The sequence below is a fragment of the Nycticebus coucang genome, chromosome 1 (assembly GCF_027406575.1).
Source record: "Nycticebus coucang isolate mNycCou1 chromosome 1, mNycCou1.pri, whole genome shotgun sequence".
NCBI lineage: Eukaryota > Metazoa > Chordata > Mammalia > Primates > Lorisidae > Nycticebus > Nycticebus coucang.
Window position 1 is genome coordinate 4,951,834 of NC_069780.1, and position 22,187 is coordinate 4,974,020.

General features: G+C 41.8%; 1 protein-coding gene across 1 annotated transcript; it reads left to right on the plus strand.

Annotated features, from left to right (window-relative positions):
* The first annotated feature begins 1,093 nt into the window (after nucleotides 1–1,093).
* On the plus strand, nucleotides 1,094–20,613 carry EREG (epiregulin). The gene is made up of 5 exons (XM_053594712.1): nucleotides 1,094–1,508; nucleotides 12,494–12,580; nucleotides 14,810–14,933; nucleotides 15,662–15,811; nucleotides 16,862–20,613. Exons 1-5 carry the CDS (start codon nucleotides 1,460–1,462, stop codon nucleotides 16,941–16,943), a joined length of 492 nt encoding a protein of 163 aa, XP_053450687.1. The 5' UTR covers nucleotides 1,094–1,459; the 3' UTR covers nucleotides 16,944–20,613.
* Nucleotides 20,614–22,187: the final 1,574 nt, after the last annotated feature.

Below are 22,187 nucleotides of genomic sequence, written 5' to 3' on the forward strand. Positions count from 1 at the left end.
GAAGGTTTATTCATTAGATTCCATTTTCTACTCAAGTATGTACTATGTATATTCAAATGAATACTGCTGAATTGACTCACTCCTCCCAGTCCCTGCAGGGGAAGGCAGTAAAAAGGATGACAGTTTATGTCCCTGGACATAACAGAGCTGAGCATGTGCTTTACAAACAAAAAAAGGCAAATGTAAAATTCTATGAGTGCAGGAGGATGATAGACAATAAAAACTGTCCCAGATCAGAATGGAAAGAGGTCACATGTAAGCTCAGAAATCCAGGCCCTTCAGGAGAACCATAAAAATAGGTAGAATTTGACTAGTTCCAGTAAAAGGTGCCCATAAGCCCCAAATGTGACTGCAAGAGCAAGGGCTGGGAAGGGGGATAAGGAGAGGTGAGTTTGCCCACTTGCCTGGGGTGAGGCCATCGTCTGGACAGCCACTGGAGCTGAGGCCAAAAACGCTGACTGGGTTCGTGTTTGGAGCAGGCTTTGTCCAAAACGCAAACGGCATGTCACTGGAAGATTCTGTACAGGATTAAGGGGCTGTTTGGGGAAGTTATATTAAAAGCAGCATGCTGACAGACGATAAATAGAACAGAAGAAAAATAACGTAGGGCTCTTCTTCAGTTACTGGACTTTGGGGTGGTGAATGTCTGAACCCCACTGGACACCGAGGGGCTAAGCAGGCAGGTGCCGGGGCGCGGGGACACAGGAGAGGGCTGCATCCAGGACAGCGTGACCACGGATGGCTCAGGTTAGGAGGTGACACACACGTCCTGGGAACAGCCTCCCAGGCCAGAAGACGCACTGGTTGAAGTTACGTCTGTCACCCTGAGTAACTAAAACCAGCCACTACCCGGCAGGTGACCCCACAGAGCGAATCCACCCATCTGGTCCATGCTCCCCACTCCTCCTGCTTGAGTCCCAGGAGGAGATGGAAAAGTTCGGGGAGGAGTCCTGGTCCACCCGAAGGACAGTTTTCATTCCTCAGCCACTACTCCCAGGTGCTCCAGTAGGCAAGATGACATCGAACAGGCCTCCGGCCATTCCCCCGGACCGGTTATGAAATTCTGGACACTTTCCGTACACCGCGGCCGGCGTTATAAAGGTCGCTTGTGAGAAGAGTTGAGCTCACTTGGCCTGACAGCCCCGGTGGCAGAGGGAAAAGGCCGACGCGTGACGCCTACAGGTTCCCCGCTGCGCTCCAGCCACCGCCGGCCAGCCGGCCAGGTCTCTCCTGCCGCCACCGCCGCTGCCGCCGGAGCACCCGCGCCCCGCAGTCCCGCCGCCGCCGCAACCCGAGCACCCGCGCTCTGCTCTCTGCGCCCCGCGCCCGCAGCCCGAGCACCCCCGCCCGGCTCTCTGCGCCCCGCGCCCGCAGCCCGAGAACCCCCGCCCGGCTCTCTGCGCCCCGCGCCCGCAGCCCAAGCACCCCCGCCCGGCTCTCTGCGCCCCGCGCCCGCAGCATGGGGACGCGCATGGCCGGCCGGCTCCCCGCGCTGCGGCTCTGCCTGGGTAAGCCTGCGCCTCGCTCCCGCCGCCCCCAAAGACGAGACAGAACGGCCCCTTTCTCTGGTCATTTGACAAGTGCGGGGTTGTCCGAGGGGTTCGGGTGCACCGCATGTAAATTGAGGTCTCTCTGCTATGAGGGTCTGTCCCTGTGGTGGGGGGTTGGGCAGCGGATCGGCAGGAAAATGCTTTTCATTGCTGAATTGTTGGATATAGGTTATGGGTGAATTCACGTATCTCCAACATAAAACGTTGTTGAGAAGATTTTGCTTTTTCTTCCGAATATTTGCCAATACTAGAAATCTAAAGTGTTCGAACGCACTGTTGACATTTCATATTTTTGTCTTTCTTTTTGGAGGGTGGAGAGTAGAGACTGGACCCCGTGCACAGAGGCTTTTCTTTTCTTTTCTTTTCTTCTCTTTTTTTAGGAAATGCTTTTCCCTCCTCGGCCTTGCACTCAGTTTTCTAAATTCTAGCCTGACTAGGTTGCCCTGGGAGCTGATCTGCGCTGGGGCCACCTTGGCTGGAGCTCCAGACGGGAAAGAATTAAAACCGTTCCGGGGTACTCGGAGCAGAAGGGCTGCGGGCAGGTCCGGAGCCCCCACCCCACCCCCGTCCCTGGCCGGTGCTCCAGCTCAGTAGGTCGTCGCGGAGCCGGCGCCCCGGACAGCTCCGAGCGCTCTGCACCTCTGCTACCTTCACCAGCCTGGGATGGGGAGGGGTTTCAACGCCAGTCTTCTTAATTTAAGATGATTTAGTTATTGTAAGCAGGGAAAAAAACATTCCTTTTATTTCTGATTTTAAAAAGGCACTAGAATTTCTTAAACCTTAAGAAGAGTTTGAAGTTCTATGTGCGTATTTACATAAGGAAATGAAAGTTACCACCATTCTCACATTCTTCCCCGAGTTGCAATGGAGCAAAGCCCCCAGCCCCACCAGCTCTAGCTGTGCAGGATGTGACAGTTAAATTATCATCTCCACAAGCCTTATCTCAGGGTTGGGAGAGCTAATGAAACGCATATTATGCATAGTTGAAACTTACAAGTCTAAGAGCAGGAACTTAAGTGAAATCGGATCTGTGGTTTCTCTGCCAAAACTGAGCTAAGAATGAGTTGCTAGAAGATTCTTGGTGAAGATGTAGCTTCACTCTTTGTTTTGAGGTTGTGTGGAAAGAATAAAATTAGAAAGAGGACAATCTTCCTAGAGCTGGAAATGAACCTGGAGGTCAGAATGGCTTAGCCCTGCCCCTGCACCTGTAAGGTTGCATCTGAACAATGCAACTGTCTGTTCTGGGCGTCTCATTGAATTTTCTAATCTGAGACAGCAAGGCCTATGAATAACCTGCTTACTGCCCACTGGTGTGTGTGCTGTGTGTGTTTTTGTTGTCATGAAAGTACTTACCTCCTTTATTGCATTACTTAATTACAGTCCACCTATTTCATCAGCCACCAAGCCCATTTCCAAATGAGTTAGGTCAGTTTCTGTTTTCCCAGTCTGTTTGGATATTTCTCTGCCACTAGCAGAGTTCCTGTTTCACAGTTTCATATCCCAGTCTCTATTCAGGTATGCAGGTCCTGTCCTCTCATTCTACAGCAAATGACAAAAGAAACGTTCACCTGTTATGTCTGAGATTGTGTTTTTTCCTCCAAACAGTGTATTACCTAGAAATGCTTTCCCCAAATTCTGTCCTTCAAAAGAGACATTTATTTTAAATTTTAGCATATATTTTATCATTACTTTTTGTGAAATTTATATGACTGGAGGGGAGTTCTTCCCTCCACCCTTAACACATGCAGTACTTCTAAATTTATTAAATTTATTGGTTGGTATTGTTGTTCTTGTTTTATAGATTGGGAGGGTGTAGGCCAAGTTCCCACAGGAAAGGAGTGCTAACCCGAGAGAGATCCCCCCTGCTTTTCTGCTACCTTTAGCCTACTGAAAATTAGATGAAAAGAACTGAGATGCCCCAAACTGGATAATATTTCTCTAAATAATCTGTAATTTCAGAGCAGAATCATCTTTTTTAATCTTGTGTACATTCCAGAGAAGTTTTTATCTTTAGTTCTGCAGTTCTGTTTAGGAGCTCTTTATCTAAGAGCAAACTTTTTATTCGTGCCCAAATGGGATTTTGAGCTTATTCCTAAATGACAGTCTCCTTCCCACAATGATTGATAGTGATGTAAGCAGAATAAATATTCTTTCTTGGGAATATGAGAAGCCCAGGGCCCAGTGAGACAATTGTCTTGCTGACAGATCTTGGCAGAAAGCATGATCACAGGCCTATCTGTCTGGATTTTGACCCTGGTATCCTAGGTAAGTGCCTTCTGCATGGTCTTGCCATGGGAGCAGCTTGGGTAACTGGAGTGTCTGGTCCAGCACTGGAACCCAGATCCAGAAAGTGGGTAGGGAACTAACACTCACCAAATGCCTCTCCTGTGCCCACCGTGCCGTGTGCTAAGTGCTTTACACACATCATCTCATTTACTCCTTCAAGTAACTGTACAAGGTAGATGTGATTAGCTAAGTTTAGATGAACAAAGAAAACTAAGGCTCAGAGAAGTCAAACACCTTAAAACAACTTGGAGATATTAAATGGCACGGTCACTCTGTGACAATGACTAAGGAACCAGTAGATCGTAGGGTCAGCAGGAACATAATAAAAATTATAAGTTCCAATACAGAAGTTCCAGAGCAGTCAGGGACTGTCCCAGGGCTTAGAACATGTTTTAGGGATGGCCTATAGGAAGTGGACTTTCTGACTCTTCATGCAAAACTAGGCACACAAAACATAGGACTTTTCTTTTAAGCTGTGCCAAAATATGTTGAATTTTTACTTACCATTTATAATTTTCAATCAACACAGTTCCTAGGACATGAATTTTATTATAAATCAGACATTGATGTCATTTGACCGGGGTCTTTATTTCTGTATTTTCCAAGGTGTATGTTAAGTAAAACAACCAAGGAGAAGGATACTCATTTTTTTATATTATTGTGAGTTGGATATGGTATCCATAAGGGACCAAGTTGGAATCTACAGCCATTCCTATTAACAGCGAGAAAGTAAACATGATTTTAAAAAAATTACAATTCTCATGCGATCCATTTGGAAAAATTGAATTTGAATGTTTTCTTTCTGTTTTTGCACAATAATTTACTATTTACAAGTTAGTGGACACCCAAGAGAGGCAAATGACAAGTAAGACATTCTCTTGAAAGAGACTAGATAAGGTAAGGCTTCCTCATGTCTCGTCCTCACTTTGAATACAGGCCTATGCAAAGTATCTGATTAATTTGGCTGTAACTGCTATTGGGGACATTCCATTGGAAGGCAATGGGAAGGCTCCCAACACTGCAATAGACAGGCCAGGGAGGGGTAGCCTGACAGCCATCGCCTTGGTGTGGCAACTCTGGAACCTTTGAAAGGATGAAGTAATCTGACAGACTCAGTGTCCTCTGGCAATGCAGTTTGGGTAATCCTGGTGTCTAGGTACAGTGCAGATAAAGGTTCAGTTGCATTCTAGGTTAAAATAATGATTTCATTTACAAAGACAGTATTTCTAATACTCTGAGTGGTTTGTTAATTGTCCAGAAAAAAATGCTAACCCTTAATTTCTTAGTTCAGAAATTCTCAGTTTTGAATTTGAGGAACGAAGGTGATGGATACATACACATTTATGTCAAACTTCATAGTTTTGTATTAAGAGGCATAGTATATAGAAAACAGATTTCATGTCCCAGTTTTTTTTTTTACTTTAAACTTTCAGAAAGATTTATGACACTCTGAGTCTCAATGTCTCATCTTTAAAACAGAAAGATGGATTTAATGAATATATGATAATAGAAAATAATAAAAAGCACCTTTGAAATTAGAGCTAGTATCATCATTATCATCATCATCAGAATGGATTTCTAGAAACGCCTCATTTGGTTCTTACAATAATGCCTTTTTAGACAGGAAAAGGACTATTGTTCCCATTTTACAAATGAAGAAACAGGTTTACAGAGGAGGAATAACTTGGAGGTAAAACTCCAAGTTTCAATATGCCCGTGGAGGCCCCCAAATCACTCTTTACTTTTAGTAAAAGTTGTCATTCTTTGAGGCTTAACAAAAAGAGTAAGTCTTCTCTAGAAACCCTGCCCCTCCCTCTCTGGCCTTCCCATGTCTTGAGTCCTGCGGTCCCGGTCACCCCACACTGCAGGTGTGAATCTAACCCCCTCCTTGCTCGGGCTGTGCTCTTCTTTGCCATTGTATTGTGTTAGGTTTATATTAAACATTCAATAAACGTGTGTTAAATAGATGACTAGATTGATATTTTATTCAGAGTCCTTACCATTATGTTTTACTCAACCAGCTGTTCTTTAAACATGTACTTGAAACTATTTTCAGGTTAAGTAATACTTTTTGAGAATTCGATTCTGTTGTTTCTGATAATGTCTATTCATTTTCCTCTTTCTCATATTTCTGTTTCTTACTGTATTTGTTTTCACTGATGGTATGCCTACCACCACCCGAGTGTATCTGCACTGTTTGTGGGTGTGTGTTTCAGACAGAGGCAGAGAGGGGTTAGGGTTGAGTGATAGGCTTGAGTGACGGGTATCCAGTGGGAGAGAGAGTAGTATTGCCAGTCCAAACTCCATCTCAGAGATTCAGAAACTCCATTGCAAGGGAATGAAATGAGCATCTGAGATAGAACTGGATTCCGCAGCTCCTGAGTCTGCGGCAGGGTTTCCACTCCTGGCTCCGCTGACATTAGGAGTAGGTAGTGCTTTGTTGTGGGGGCTGCCCTGTGCCCTGCGGGGTATTCCGCAGCAACCCTGGACTCTGCCCACTAGATGTCAGTAGTACCCCCTAGGGTTGACAACAGTCTCCAAACATTGCCAAACATCTCTGGTCTGGTCAGCAAAATTGCTTGTTAGAGAACCACTGACCTTTTTATTGCTTTAACACACTGCCACCCCTAATTCGCACTTTGAATAATCAGAGCTTGAGTTATCAAGACAAATATAACTAACATTAACGATAAGTCAAATATAAAACCAATAAAAGTGTTTAAAAAATAATGGTGAGCAAATTTTATTGCTGATTTTAGCACCATCTGCATCAAATACTGATGAATCTTATTGACGATGGAGCCATGAGCACGTTCTTTGATCCTTGCCTTGTTGAACCCCAATGCCTCCTTCTACATACCTACTACCTTGGCTTTCACAACACAGAACTTTCTTTTTCCTCCAATTTCCTCTGCTCTTTCCTTAGCCACATCTGTCTCCCCTTACTGTTATTTTCTATTCCACTCTGTTTTTCTCGGAACATTTAAATGACTCCCATGCCTTTAAAGGTATTATCTCCTCCTAGGATGTTCAAATAGACTTCTTCAACTCCTCTCTTACTCTTTTTCTTTTCTTTTCTTTTCTTTTTTTTTTATTAAATCATAGCTGTGTACATTTGATATGATCATGGGACATCACACACTAGCTTCATAAACCGTTTGACACATTTTCATCACACTGGTTGACATAGACTTCCTGGCGTTTTTCAGTTATTGGGCTAAGACACTTACATTCTACATTTACTAAGTTTCACATATATTCTTGTAAGATGCACCGCAGGTGTGATCCCACCGGTCCTCTTCCCTCTACCCACATCCCTCCTCCCTCCCCTCCCTTTCCCCCTTCCCCCTATTCTTAGGTTGTAACTGGGTTATAGCTTTCATGTGAGAGCCCTAAATTGGTTTCATAGTAGGGGTGAGTACATTGGGTACTTTTTTTTTTCCATTCTTGAGATACTTTACTAAGAAGAATATTTTCCAGTTCCATCCATGTAAACATAAAAGAGGTAAAGTCTCCATCTTTCTTTAAGGCTGCATAATATCCTCTTTTATTCTTTAGCTCAAGATCTGTATTGTCAACTGCCTCAGAAATATGAGTTGATAAAACATGTACATGAACTTAAAGCCCAAATTCATTCATTCCCTTTCCCCTCCCTTGGTGCCTGCAGGACTGAAGGCCCCCCAGACCTGCACTCCTGCCTCTGTTTTCTACTCTTTAATGGCACCATCCTCCTTGGTGTTTTCTGGCCAGAAACTTGGCATCACCTATGAATTCTGTCCTGTCCTCACATGTCCCAGATGTCCAGCCCCATTAATTCTGTTTTGGGCAGGAACAGCCTTTGACATCAGTTTTTCTTTCTTACTCAATATTGTGCATATGGACAGCTCCAGATGGAGATTTATCATGTGACGCACATGGTTACTAAACACAAGGACAGAGTGAGCTGCTGTCCTCTTTTCTTTTTATCAGCTTGTAACAAAGCCCTTCCCACCCGAGTGCCACGCAGAGCTCCACGGATGCAAATGTGCCTGACACTGAAGTCAAGGTCACCAATGTTAACCCAAACTATGTTTTCATAAACTGTTATATATTATCATAAAGTAAAATTCCTTAGGTGTTTCAAAAATTGGAGGATATGATTTAATACCTATGAGTTAGAAACTATGGCACATTAAATCTCTCTTGCCACTTGGCAAAGAAGATCCTATGGCTCTTTTAAAACTCAAAATGAAAAGAAATCTGTTATAAAATAACAGGTTTCATGATGTTTTATCTCAAACAGTTATAGTTAGTTTTTGTGTCTAGCTCTTAAGGAAACTTAGTTCTGAGGTAAGGTAGGTTTTAATTCCTACAATTAAAAAAATTGTAGGAATGGAATCACACCTGGTAGAAGGCAAGGTTAGTTTTCTCTGCATCTATAAATACACGTAGATGTATATATATTCTCTGAAAAGTAGGCTGTTACTGGAAAGTGCTGATAGTAGACCTTTTCAGTACTGGATGTGATAAAGAATTTACAATTATTTTAACCAAGGTGGAGCAAGACCATGTAGAAGAATTTACTTTAAAGTAAGAAGACAGCCAAAAACAAGGAAGGCGTGTTCTCTCCTTAAAAGTACACAAGACCTAACAAGCCTGCTGCATCACAGACAAATCCTAAAATTACAGATGCCATGGAAGAAGGTAGAAAACTAACAGCCCATGAGTAGGCTGCTGTGTGACCACAGGAAAAGTGTGGACCAAGCGGAATTCGCTATCCGTTTGGGCTGGGCAGGTACTATGATTCATTGTGAGTCTGCTGTTCCAAATATTCTAGAAGGCTAACATTTGGAAAACAAGGTGCATTCTCTTCATTCCATAACCTATCTCCTTTTATTTGGGATCATTTTTATTTGCTTGGTTATTTTCCAGAGGAATCGCTTTACCCTGATATTTGCAATTGATATTTGCAATTGATTTGCCATTGATTTTGGCTTGGCACTAGCCTCCTGGTAGGTAGGCCCCTCAGTGTGACCATTAGAAAGCAGGCTCAAAAGGAGCCATGTGCAGTAAGGACATTTTCTCCATCTGGCATCCTGTCTGGCAATTGGGCAACCACTTCTTGGTGCTCCGGAGCCCACGACATTCAGCGCTATCCCCATTCCAGTGACGGTATTCAGCCTCTCCCACGCGCAGTCCCCAGGATTGTGTAAAGGAGTAGGCTCGGCCCTGACTCACAGGGAAGAGGCGATTTTATGCTGTGAGTCACTGACACCACTTCCTGCTGGCACATTTGAGATTTCACTGAAACACAACCTTTGAAATACAAAGGTAGAGAGATGAAAAGATGAGCTTCACATTCCTAAAACCCATCTGGAAATTTGACAGAAATGATGGCCTCTGAACATATCTCAATTTTGTAGCTATGTTGAAATAGAAGTTCCAACTGTCAATTTTGAGTCTACAGATCGATACGGTATCTCCTTGCCCTGAATTCTTCTGTATCTTAGTAGAGCTTGCCACCAGATCTGATTTTTTAATGCTACGTATAATACTTAGCATCACAGTGAATTATTTTCATAGCAAGGATCCATTGTCAAGGTTGAAATATAATATTAGTAATTGAATCATAACATAATTATGTCCAAATAATGCTAATAGAATTAAAAATACTGAAAGATTAAGGAACTATATGGATATAACTTTACCATTTATTCCTTCCCTGTGCGACTGTACAGTACTGAGTAGTGATTGTTAAGGGTGAAGGGATGATGGACATATGACCGTGTAATCCACTGCAGGTGAGCTTTTCAACCTTCTGGTCACCCCCACTCACTCCTCGGTCCCAGCTTGCGAGAGTGTGGGGCAGAGGCATATTGGAGAGACACTTGGGGTCAGAGGCGTCCTGGAGAGACACCTGGGGGCAGAGGCGTCCTGGAGAGACACTTGGGGGCAGAGGCGTGCTGGAGAGATACGTGGGAACCACAGAGCTGTGCAGAGGGATACATGATTTAGAACCAATTTTGGTGCTTTGGGGTAGCAGTCACCCATGATGGAACTGCAGTTATATACTTTAATTTGAAAGGACCATTTAAGATTATTTACAGTTCCATCTGTAGAATATCCTGCTGTAGGATTAATGCAGCAAGTCTCACAGAAACTATCTTGAACGATGGACTGTGTCCAAGGGAGAGTCGCAGGGAAGGAAAGCCCAGTTTTCGAAGAGGCACACCCTGGGCTGAACATTCTTTAATTAACAAAGACAAATATTTCACCTGTGGCCTGAATAACTGGAACAAAGTTCCCAACAGTGGAAGAACTAACAAATTCTAAAAACCCTAAAAAAAAAAAAATGACCAAAAAGCAACAGCCCCAAACGCACTCTACATTAGTTGAAGGTTGCACTTGTAAGCCAGTCTAAACAGAAAAGTCCAAGCCTAGGGAAGCCAGTTTCAAGTGTGTGTTTTTTCCTGGCTATGAGTTTCCCACAGGAGAATCTTCTCCACAGTTTTCCTCAGTGGAAGCACAGAGTGTAAACACCGTTGGCCCCCTCTCCGGTCTGCACTGAGTGAGAACTGTACAGCCGTGAGAGTGTATGGCAAAATTATTATTGAGATGTAAAACAAAATGCACTTGGGTGAGAATCTAGCTAATCCTTCTTAAAAAGTTAAGCAAAAAATAGATTTCATCTCTGTTGAACTAACATAGCCATTTTTTTTCATTTAAGAAAAATAATATTTGGGGTTCTATAAGAACATTTGAAGCAACATTTATATTCTAGGAAAACCATGGAGTGGGAGCAGGCAGTTCTAAACCTTTAAAGAAAACAGAATTTTCGAATCATTGGAAGAGTGTGACACTTGATGCCAAAAGGTGGAATTTGAACACTCTTCGGTGGTCACTAGATGGGTGATCTTGGACAAGACAGTTAATCTAAACCTACGGAGGTTATTGGAGACTAATAACTACTTCATAGGATTAAGTGGCAAATAGGAAATATTAAAATATAAACTACAATGCTGATGTGTAATTTAATTTTTAAAACCCCAAGAATATGCGATTTGCTGAGGAGCTGCATGTCTTCTCTCATTAAGAAAAAAGCAAAATTCCTGTATCATACAGATTAAATCATCTTTTAAAGTCGCTATTTATGGCGATGTATAAGCTTGATACGCACCAGTAGGGGGAGCTACCCACATGTACTGTTAAAACTGGAGGCAAGCTCCAGGCTCAGCGCCAAGGAACATGTTCACCAGTGTCTGCTCAGGCATTTCAGAATATTTTCCATTTCATTCTCCTTAAAACTTTGTACGATAGGTACAATTAAGACCCAGAGAAGTTAATTAATTTGTCCAGAATCACATAGTTCAAGTTTCTCTCCCATGGTTGCCTTCCCAGCAGACTTGGTTGCCTCTCTCTGCTTCAGTTACCGTCACTCTGGTTTGCTCTGTGTGGGGTCCTTTGTACTCTGGTATTACTACCACGTCTAGGTTCTACAGCGTGGTCCATGTAATAATGTGTATACTTGAAAAGTTATTTAAACTCTTTACCTCTCAGGGTCTTCATGCGTCTAGTGGGGATAATAGTGGTATCTTCCTCAAATAGTCACTGAGAGGATCAAACACCTAACATAGATGAGGTGAAGAGAGCCACGCCGCCACAAAGTGCAGGTCCTAGAAACGGTCACCACTGCTAAGGACTCCTGTCACCAGCACCATTAGTGTTTGTGACATGACAGTTATTCACGGAGGCTAAAAGAGTGGTTGACGTTCAAATATCTGAAGCTTAAACAGAAGAGGCTACAAGCTCATAAGCAAACACGTGTGCAATCAGAAGGCTTCTTATCACGCTTTCTGTACAACCCAGAAACTCCTGGAGTCGGTCTGATGCTGCTCGCCAGCATTTATCTTTTCACTAGAGACACATGAGGAAGTGGCTTGTTCAGATGGATTCTGGGACTCTGTGGTCCGTCTGGCATGTCTGTCTTTTCTCAGACTAGATATGATATATTCTGATTTTTACTGGGGTTACATTTTATTACTTGAAATCTGTGCCTGTGGTCGCAGCTACTCTGCAGGCTGAGGTGGGAGGAATGCTTGAGCTTAGAACTTTGAGACCAGACTGGGAAACATAGCAGGACCCCCACAATCTCTAAAAAAATACTTAAAATCTACTATCGCATGCAATACAGTGAAAGGAACAATTTAGGCATTGGAATTGTCAATGAATGTTTCTGAGGTTGAATTTCCTATCTGGTTGTTGCGGTTGAATAGAACTTGATTTTGTCTGGAGCCATCTTCTGAGACAGGATCTACCTTGGAGCATCACTCTGAACATGTCATAGCGTCAAACAGTGGAAATTCTCCCCCTGAAGGCTAATCAGGAAATCAAACTTCAAAACGGGTCTTAGAGAATGTTACTGTGAAATATTTAGAGCAGGTCAATTCTGTATCTATTAATATTATGCCAAGTCTTTTACCCTTGGACAGAAGAGCTGGGGTTCATTTATTTTGAGTTGTGTGCCTGTGACTGTGAATTATTTTCTTCCATGGTTTTGATGGATCAAATCCTTGAACTATTTTAAACAACTTTATAAAATGTGGTCATTGCCTAGAAATTTGATCAAGTTTTTTTTCCTTGAAACACTAATTATACATTTGCTTTTCCTCCATAAATAGCTTTCCATTTTCTACAAGCAACTCTCAGTACAACCATGATTCCATCATGCATCCCAGGAGAGGCCGAGGATAATTGCACAGTTCTAGGTAAGCCCAGCATTATGCATCAAGGGCTTTAGCCATTCTTAAGCAGAAATTCAGACTCAGGGTTGGGTGCTGTGGCTCACACCTGTAAACCCAGCACTCTGGGAAGCTGGGGTAGGTAGATTGCCTTGATCTCAGGAATTCTAGACCAGCTTGTGCAAAAGTAGACCCCCATCTCTTCTAAAAATAGAAAAAAATAGCAGAGTATGATGGTGGGCACCTGTAGTCCCAGCGACAGAGGAAGCTGAGGCAGGAGGATAGCTTGGGCCCAAGAGTTTGAGGTTGCTGTGAGCTGTGATACCACAGCACTCTACCCAGGGTGACAGTGAGACTGTCTCCCCTTCCCTCCAAAAAAGAAAGAAAGAAGAAATGCAAACTCAGAACTATAAATATCTGACAATGAAAAAAGAGAGTATAGCGGTTGTATTAATTTTAACTACCTTATGAACTAGAGTTCTGAAAAAGTTTTATTAAAAAAATTATATAAAAAATCATATTGGCGGCGCCTGTGGCTCAGTCAGTAAGGCTCTGGCCCCATATACCAAGGGTGGCGGGTTCAAACCCGGCCCCGGCCAAACTGCAACCAAAAAAATAGCTGGGCGTTGTGGCGGGCGCCTGTAGTCCCAGCTGCTCGGGAGGCTGAGGCAAGAGAATCGCTTAAGCCCAGGAGTTGGAGGTTGCTGTGAGCTATGTGAGGCCACGGCACTCTACCAAGGGCCATAAAGTGAGACTCTGTCTCTACGAAAAAAAAAAAAAAAAATCATATTGGTGGGAGAGGAGCCAGGCATATAACCATAGATATATGATATACATAAATATTTAAACTTAAATGGATAGAAAACAAGGAAAATCAGATTCCAGATTCCCTCTGGCTATTCCCCGGAGCTTTACTGCCAGAACTATCATCAGAAACCACCCCAGCAAACTGGACTCCAGATCAGTGGTCTCTCTCTCTCTGTCCTTTTCTCTCTCTCTCTCCACACATACATGTGCACATAAAACACGTGCACACACATATATGTGCCCAGTAGATGCTCTGTAAGGTGACTACCCAAGGGACCGTAGCAAGCTGGTCAGCGTGAGGAACTAGGCCTGCTGTGCTGATACCACGTGTGGTGCCTGCCTGTCTGGCCAACTTATTGGGGTGGTCAGTGAAGGGAGGGGGTCGGCTATGGAAGGTCCACTGCATGTATTATAAGAGGAACAAATGAAGTGCTCCCTTTCCAGTCACAGGGTTCATTCAGGAACACAGCCCTGGAGTCCTTAACCCAGGCCAGACACTGTGCTGAGTCATAGAGATACGAAGATAAGTGAAGCAGAGCTTCTCCCCTCCAGGTCTGCAGATCTCAGATGTGGTCACACGGGGACCCGCTTTGTGTTCAGTCTGAGCTACTGAGTCAAAGCTTATCTTGAGAAGACATGACATTTCCCCAACCACTTTCCCTCCTCTCTTGTCCTCCGTCAGGCTCTCTGGAAGTTTGGTCAGCCTCCCTCGCTGCCCTTTTGTTCTTTTTTGGTTATTTGGGCAAGCATATTACAATCAAGGTACTTTTACAAAGTGTTTTTTATAAGCATCCTTCATGTTCTAGCGACTGTGGCGTTCTGAAGTGACCTTTCCCCGTGGGCTGCGACCCTGTGCGTACGGAGTCTCCTTTCTGGCTGTCTTCCAGCTTTCTGGCCCTCACAGAAGCGTCTCAGCCTGGGGTCTGTCCCGTCAGCTTCTGGGCTCACTGTTACACATGTCGGGCTGCCTTGATCGACTTGAGGGTAACCTCGCCAGTTTAAGAACGCACACCACAATAAGACTTGCTGGCACAAAACTGTTACACATAAAGCGCTTTTGAATTCATAATGGTTTCAGCTTATAATCTGGGGGGAGAGTAATACACTTAAGAATTGTTTTCAGACTTGAAAAAGTTAGAAAAATTTCCTTTTGGAGAAGGGAATGACACCCACTGAGGCGGATAATGAAATGGGTATGTGTTGAAGTCGCCTTTTCTAGCCTTCAAGTCTGTCTTCTGAGAATTAAACCCTCAAGGATTTCTTGCTTTGTTTAGGGCCTGTGGGACGTTTTCCTTTGGGTTCAGGGGTTTGTTTGGGGGCCTGGGGAGTGTGACAGTGACGTCCTACTCCTGAAGATAACCCTCCACTGATTGGCACCTGACTTGTGGGCTGGGTGGTTACTGTGTCGAAAGGCAGTGGAATGTGTTCAACTTCCCGTTTCCGTCCCAGTTCAGACAGAAGACAGTCCACGGGTAGCTCAAGAGTCCATAACAAAGTGCGGCGTTGATATGAACGGCTACTGTTTGCACGGAGAATGCATCTACCTGGTGGACATGGAGGACAATTACTGCAGGTAACGTGCCGAAGACACACGGGAACATTCGCAAGGGTACAGCTCTCTCTCTCTCTCTCTGTTTTGTATTTTGAAGTTACCCTATGTTCCCATGACCTGCTGGGATGCAGGATATATATGTTTTTGGCATATGTATGTGTATGGGTGTGTGTGTATGTTGTTAGTAACTGTGTAAACTGAGTCTGTACAATAAGGGAACAAAGCTTTCAAATTCTACAGGCACTCCTGGGGACAGAGTGGGGACTCCAGATGCCTCCCTCTTGCACTTGCTGTGATGGCACCTGTGCTTTTAATCTTGTCACTGGACTGCCACAGCTGTCGTTTTATGATTTAGGCAAAAGGTGATTTAAACTTACAAACACCATTCTAGATTATCAGTCACCCTGGCAGCAGAACCAAACAGTTTTTTTGTTTGTTTGTTTGTTTGCAGTTTTTGGCCGGGGCTGGATTTGAACCCACCACCTCTGGTATGTGGGGCTGGCACCATACTCCTTTGAGCCACAGGCATCGCCCCCAAAACAATTTTAATACAACAATTCAGCCAAGTGCTCTGTGGAGCCTTTGTGTCAGTACTAGACCAACTCTAAGGTCATCTTTGAATTCACCTTTGCAACTTGCCCATTTTGCCATTTTCTTACTTTATGGTGTGAGGTTAGTTTCTATGAAATTGATTCATAACCAAGGTTTCTTTTTTAAACAAGTGATCTTTCTCTTGCATTTCCCTTTAGATGTGAAGTGGGTTATACTGGCGTCCGGTGTGAACACTTCTTTTTAACTGTCCGCCAACCCTTGAGCAAAGAATATGTGGCTTTGACTGTGATTCTTATTATCTTGTTTCTCATCATAGTCGCTGGTTCCATATACTATTTCCGCAGATGGTAAGCCTGTGTTTTATTATGCTCCGATTTTATAAATTACTTCTGTGTGTTATAGTATGTGAAAATATGGAAAAGTATTAGAGCGGTAAGAGAGAATCTGCAGGGATGGATTTCACTCTATTGTTAGTTCTGTTCCTTACTCCCTAGGTGACATGGTGCAAGTCAAATGGGGAATGTTCAGTCTTTCCTCTATAAAATACAGACAGAAATTAATTACAGGGCTATTTTTATTATTAAAGATGATAAATACATGTAAAAGTAAACCAGAAAGCCTCTTGTTTTACTTAGCAACCTATATTTAACGTATTAGATCAAATTTTGAATTTTATAAAACACAGCCCTACCAATTAATAACCTCAAAGGCTAGGGATCTTAAAACTCAAGACAGACTAGAAGAAACAAGCTACCAATTACAAATGCTTACTGTTAAAAAGTGGTTCATGTCAGTCCTCTCAAACCTCACACTCCATCCTCATATACGATATTGTCACGTGCTGAGGACGGAAGAAAAATAAAGCGTGGGCATGATGGTAATAGTAGTAAATGTGGGGGCAAACTAAGTCGTGTGCAACCCTCAGAGCATTTTAAGTCGCCTAATTATTCCGTTTTTTAAATTTTGCCTGATGATGCATTATTTCAATGTCGTAGGTAGAAATGCAGTGATGTGGTTAGGATTTGGAATACCAGTTCCTAAGAAGAAAAGAGAAAGAAAGAGGAAAAGAAAGAAAAAGAAAGGGGGGGTGAAGAGAAAGACAACAAAAAACAAAACCCAGACTTAAATGTGGTCACATGACCCCCCCGAATTTTATATTTATGATCATGTTAATGCCTTTGAGAGGTCCTTTAACTATTTCACTGTTTTCTTCCGTAAGTTTGACTATAGAACAATACTCCTAACACCTCCATTTCCTTTTCTGAACCTTATCACCTTGTCATTTTGGAAACTCTGGGCTAATGCACCTTTGACGCTCATCTATTTGGTTTCTTGTAAATGTGCTTTGTTATTACTGTTAACTGCAGTGCTAACAGTTTATCTCTGAATATTTCCAGGTACAGAAAGCAAAAGAGTAAAGAACAAAAGAAGGAATATGAGAGGGTGACCTCAGGGGACCCAGTGTTGCCCCTGGTCTGAGTGGCACCGTCAAACCTACCAGCGAGTACACCGCATGCCTGCTGGACGTTCATGTTCCTATTTTATTAATAATATTTATTTTAGGTCACATGTCAGGTCAACAACAGTGTATTTTTAATTTTAATATACTTGAAAAATGTTTTCTTATTTTTGTTTTATTTTTGACTACTTGCTAATATTAATGTGCAGAAAATATTTAATAACAAGAGAAGATCGATATTTTTGTAAGAAGTAATTTTCTGAGCTAAACGCTCTATTGAAAGCTTCAAAGCTTATGTTCCCACTGCACAGTTCCTAGGAGCGAGCCAGGCCCGGGGCGTTGCTTAGGAAGTATTAGCAAATGACAGATTTCTGTAAACCTGGATAGGTAGAGTCAAATCAATTTAATAAGTGTCTTTTTCTACTCTTCACATCCATGATAATTGATTTGACTATATCATGCTTTGGTGTATTAGTTGGCACTACTGAGCTATTAAAACAGTAATGCAACTGGAATTCAGGGATGACAAATGGAGGTTCTGTGCTGAATGCCACACATTTGAAACAAATTAAGCCTAAGGGACAAAGGTCTCTTCACCTGACCGCACCTGTACCTCAGTGCCTCAGCCTGGAGGGGCAGTGGCCAGTCCCCTGTGTCAGCCCACACTCCTGCAGGGACTAGCCACCCACCTCACAATCCTCCATACATGAACTGAAGAACTTAATTGTACACCACCTTTGACACAAGTAGTGGGTATTTTCCAGCTTCACAATGTTCCTTTTTTTGTACAGTGCAACATTTATGAGGTAATGGTTGCTATTTCAATAATTAGAGAAAAAAATCCACATTTGAAGCTAAAATTTGTGCTTCTTTGTAGAGAATTCTGAGATTAAATCATAGTTCAAGACTTGATGGACGAGGCTACTTATTATTTTAAAATATAGTAAGACAGTAGTTCTATGGATTATATAAAGATGGAAATGCCATGATTTCATTTTCTATCCAGGAGAGCTTTAACTTGAAAATAGCTCATTAAGTATCTTCTTCTAGAATTTAAATTCATATATTTAAAATAATTATATCTTGATGCAGGCAATGGGGAAAATAGGAAAAATAACTGATAGTGTATTGTTCCAAATGAAAAACTCATTGGAAAGCTTTTAAAAATTAGATACTTAACCATACCTTCCTAAGGAGGCTGAATGAAAATGTGGCCTTTTTTTTTTTTCCTGTCATTTGTATATTTTTGGAAGAGACTAATGTTTCTTCTGCACTCTGAGCCTGTAGACCTCAGTGGATTAATAAGAGTATTTTAGGTAATTGTATAAGGAGCCATTGCTGTCACCGCCTTTGGATTTCACAGGAGGCTGCCCCATCGAGTTCTAAACATTTGGGCAGAGTCTCCTGGGATCACATACCAGGTCAGGGACGATCTGTTCTCCTCCACTATTTTCCTGGCATGTGCTGGGCAATAAAGAAAGAATAAGCTCTGGCTGACCTTGGGGGAACGAGTGTCGAGACTTGCATGTGTACCCCTGTGGTCTGTTCCCTGGTGACCCCATGACCCTCATCTGAAGTCCTAAACTGGCCCTTTATCTTAAGAAATTAGGAAAACAAGCAGCCAAACAAACTGTGCACACACATTCATATACAAATACATATGTGTACACCAGCTCAGTGATCCTAGAATTACACTCATTCGTGGCTCTATTCACCAGTATATAGACTTAAGAACAAAATAAAAGAAAATGTAATAAAATCAGTGACATCTAAAAGAATATTTCTGTTTCTCATTTAATAGAGCCAAAGTCAAGGGCACTGTGTAAGGACACATCTTAAATCCTGTACAGTCAGCCCTCCGTGTCATGAGACCTACATAGAGGATTCAACCAACCATGGGTAGAAAATATTTGAAAAAAAAAATACAATAAAAAGTATACAAATAAAAATATAGTATAGCTATTCACATTGCATTTACATTAGGTACTGTAGATAAATCTCAAGACGATTTAAACTATGGGAGGATATGCATGGATAAAAGGAACTTGAATATTTATGCCCAATTTTCATGCCCCAGAGGCAGGGTCCTGGAAGTGAATAACTGTATTTTTTGATACCGACTCTACGGAAAGGAAGTCTGTCTATTTTCAGTCATCTTGGCTGTTTCAAAGAAAACCTATTGACTCACCAACAGCTCAGCTTCAATCCATGTATTTTATTTATAAGGGGTCACTGTAAGCATCTCAACATTAGTACCTGGTTTCATCTGAAGCATCTCAATTCATATTACTTAAGTAAATGCAAGTAGTTTTGAGTATTTCTCATCTCCAGGAATACTTTAAAAACCAACCCCTGAAAAAGTTAAATCTTTATTTATAAATGCATGTTAAATTATAACAAAAAATAACCCCAAATTTTTATGAGTGAAAATAAGTCAAAAATAGATGTTTCATTGAGCATAAGGCTGATTAAAAATAAAAAACGATGGCTGTCAGCTCATGTGTTCTAGAGACACTGAAAAGGTTTTGGCTCATATGTTCCTGGTTTTACAGATTTCTTGTATGTGTACATATATACATCCACGTGTATATAGACGTATGCTGGGGGTGCCAAAAATGTATACACATTATAAGAGCTGTTATCTAATATATCTTATGTGATGTATGTACTTTGAGCACCTCTTGTAATTGCAGAAGTCAAATGTGACTTGTATCCATCTTTTGTTATGAGTATACATTGAGTATTACAATTTTAATGCAATGTTTTCTTTTCCTAAATGTATTACCTTTTGAGGGGGTTACTACGAAAGGTGTGAGACAGACTGTGTTATGGTCCGTCATTTCACTTCCAAGAAACACAGTCGACAACATCCTTTCTGATTCACACGTGCAAGATTCAACTTGCTCGGTTTATTGGTGTTGCTGGGAGGGCTGCATTTGCTTCCATCCTCATGGATTTTATGTTTCTGGATTTTCCTGTATCTGAGAACTTTCATAATGACCCATGTAGAGCTAGAAGGGGCTATCCCTATTCATTGTGTTGGAACCAAAGCAACCTACTTGCGTAAGTGCATAATTTGTAACCTCGCAGTTAACTAAATTCAACTGACACCAGATAACAAATCGGTTTTTACACAGCAAGTACATGATTCTGGTGTCTCATTGCTGTGGAATTTAATTATGCAAAAAAAAACCTGTATCTGACCTATTTTGTCATTTTTGCTCCAATAACCAGTCTATAGACTTTTGAAAAAAATGCGTTTAATTTGCTGCCCATTATTTTCTGTGTAAACAATGTTTGTGGAGTACATTTTAAAGTTTTAAAGAATAACTGTATCTAAAACATACTTGTTATTCAAATTTGATGATGTTAAAGGTAATATAATGTATGTTCCCTTTTGCTTTTTTTGCACTCTGTAACTGCACTTTTTAAATCTGAAGAGCCATTTTGGTATACGGTTTCTGTTAAAGATGCTAAGAAACAAGGTTGTATTGCATACAGGTTAACTTATTTGACTATGAATTTTATCAGAGTACTGAATTGTATCAATTTGATTGTACTCAATATCAGCTTTGATAATTGTGTACCTTAAAATATTGAAGGAGAATATAATTTACAAGATATTGTTAATTTTTATTTATTTTAATTGGGATCTGGAAAAGGACCACTACTGAAAAATAAAAATTTTGCACCATACTGTGTTAATTTGAAAAGCATTCTATAAATGTGTCACATCTTATGGCCTACCATAGTGAAGAATTTCTTGAAATAGAAGGAGTTGCATTAATTATGAAATTCTAAGTGTTAGTATTTTTAAAATAATATTTTAGAGTTCTTAAAAAGAGTATTTCTAAAAAGAATAGATACCTGTTGAGAAGTAGCTTGTAAACGGATATGTCACCCAGAATTGTGTCTTGTGATTCCGGGGGCGTCTGGTAAGAGGCCTGGCTCCCTGGGCATTCAGAGCAGCTGGCAGTGTCATTCTGAGTCCCCACCATGACCATGGCTTACTTGGTCCACTGTTCAGCAGTGCACAAGGCACTTTATCTGCTTCTTAGCTCCCTGAATCCTTATTTAGCCTGCAGACAGGGCGGGGAGTGACGGCTATGGTCACTTTGGGAGCTGTCATGAGAGATGAGGTCTTCTGAGCTACAATCCCACCACTGTCTGTGCAGTCAGGGGCAGGACTACTTCTTGAGGAGTTAGTCTCAGATCTAGCTTAGGGTGGTCTTGAAGGAAATAGAAATTCTTATAAAATACAATTTGGGGGATCTCACAGAACCAGCAGACTGTGTTGCAGTTCAAAGTCTGAGAATCCAGGGGGTTAATGAAAAGATCTAACGATGCTTTCTTCTCTCAGCCTCTGAGACACCAGGCCACCTGGTTTCCTGCTTATATCTCAGCCTCCTGATGGGTCTGCCACAATCTCTCCCCCTCTCCTGCTCTGTACCTGTAAACACTACAGGCCTCAGAGCTCATCAGGGCTCGCTGTATCATTCCATATGACTTTATGTCTTCAATGCCCATCTACGTACTAATGATTCCCAGCCTAGATTTTTCATCGAGTTCCAAATGCCTATATGTGACTACTCAGCTCATATTTCCACTTAGGTATTCACTAGACATTTAAAGGTGGTGTGTACAATAAATGGTATTACCCTAAAAAATGTCCCTTTTCTTAATTTTTCATCTGGATTAAATTCAACTCCATTCTTCTTATATCTTGTACCCAGAATCTGCTATAACCCACTGGGAGATACTAACTGACTCATCTTCAGATGATTTCAGAGAGGGGCACTTTTCACTCTTTACAGCAATGGCAGAAACAGCAATTTTGAAGACATTATGCAGGAGGAATGTTTTCCAAGAAACTAGAGTTAGAAGATCACAATTGTCAAAAGGATAAAATTATAGACACTGAATTTGACTTTGATACATTTTAGAACACATTTCTCCCCAAAGCTCATAAAACCATATAAAATATAAGTGCTATGCATTTCCGACATGGATTCATTAAGAAGGAGATATAATACATAAAGTTGTACCAAGGTATGAACGAAAAAGGCATTAGCAAAGAGAAAAAAACACTGACGAAATCGTAGCACGTTTAAGGCATGACAAGGAGCCCTTCCCGACCTTAGCAGAGGACCCATATTTGGTAACAGTTAAGAAATCAGTTTGAGGGCAGTGCCTGTGTTTCAGGAGGAGGGCACTAGCCCCCTATACTGGAGGTGGTGGGTTCAAACCCAGCCCTGGCAAAAAAA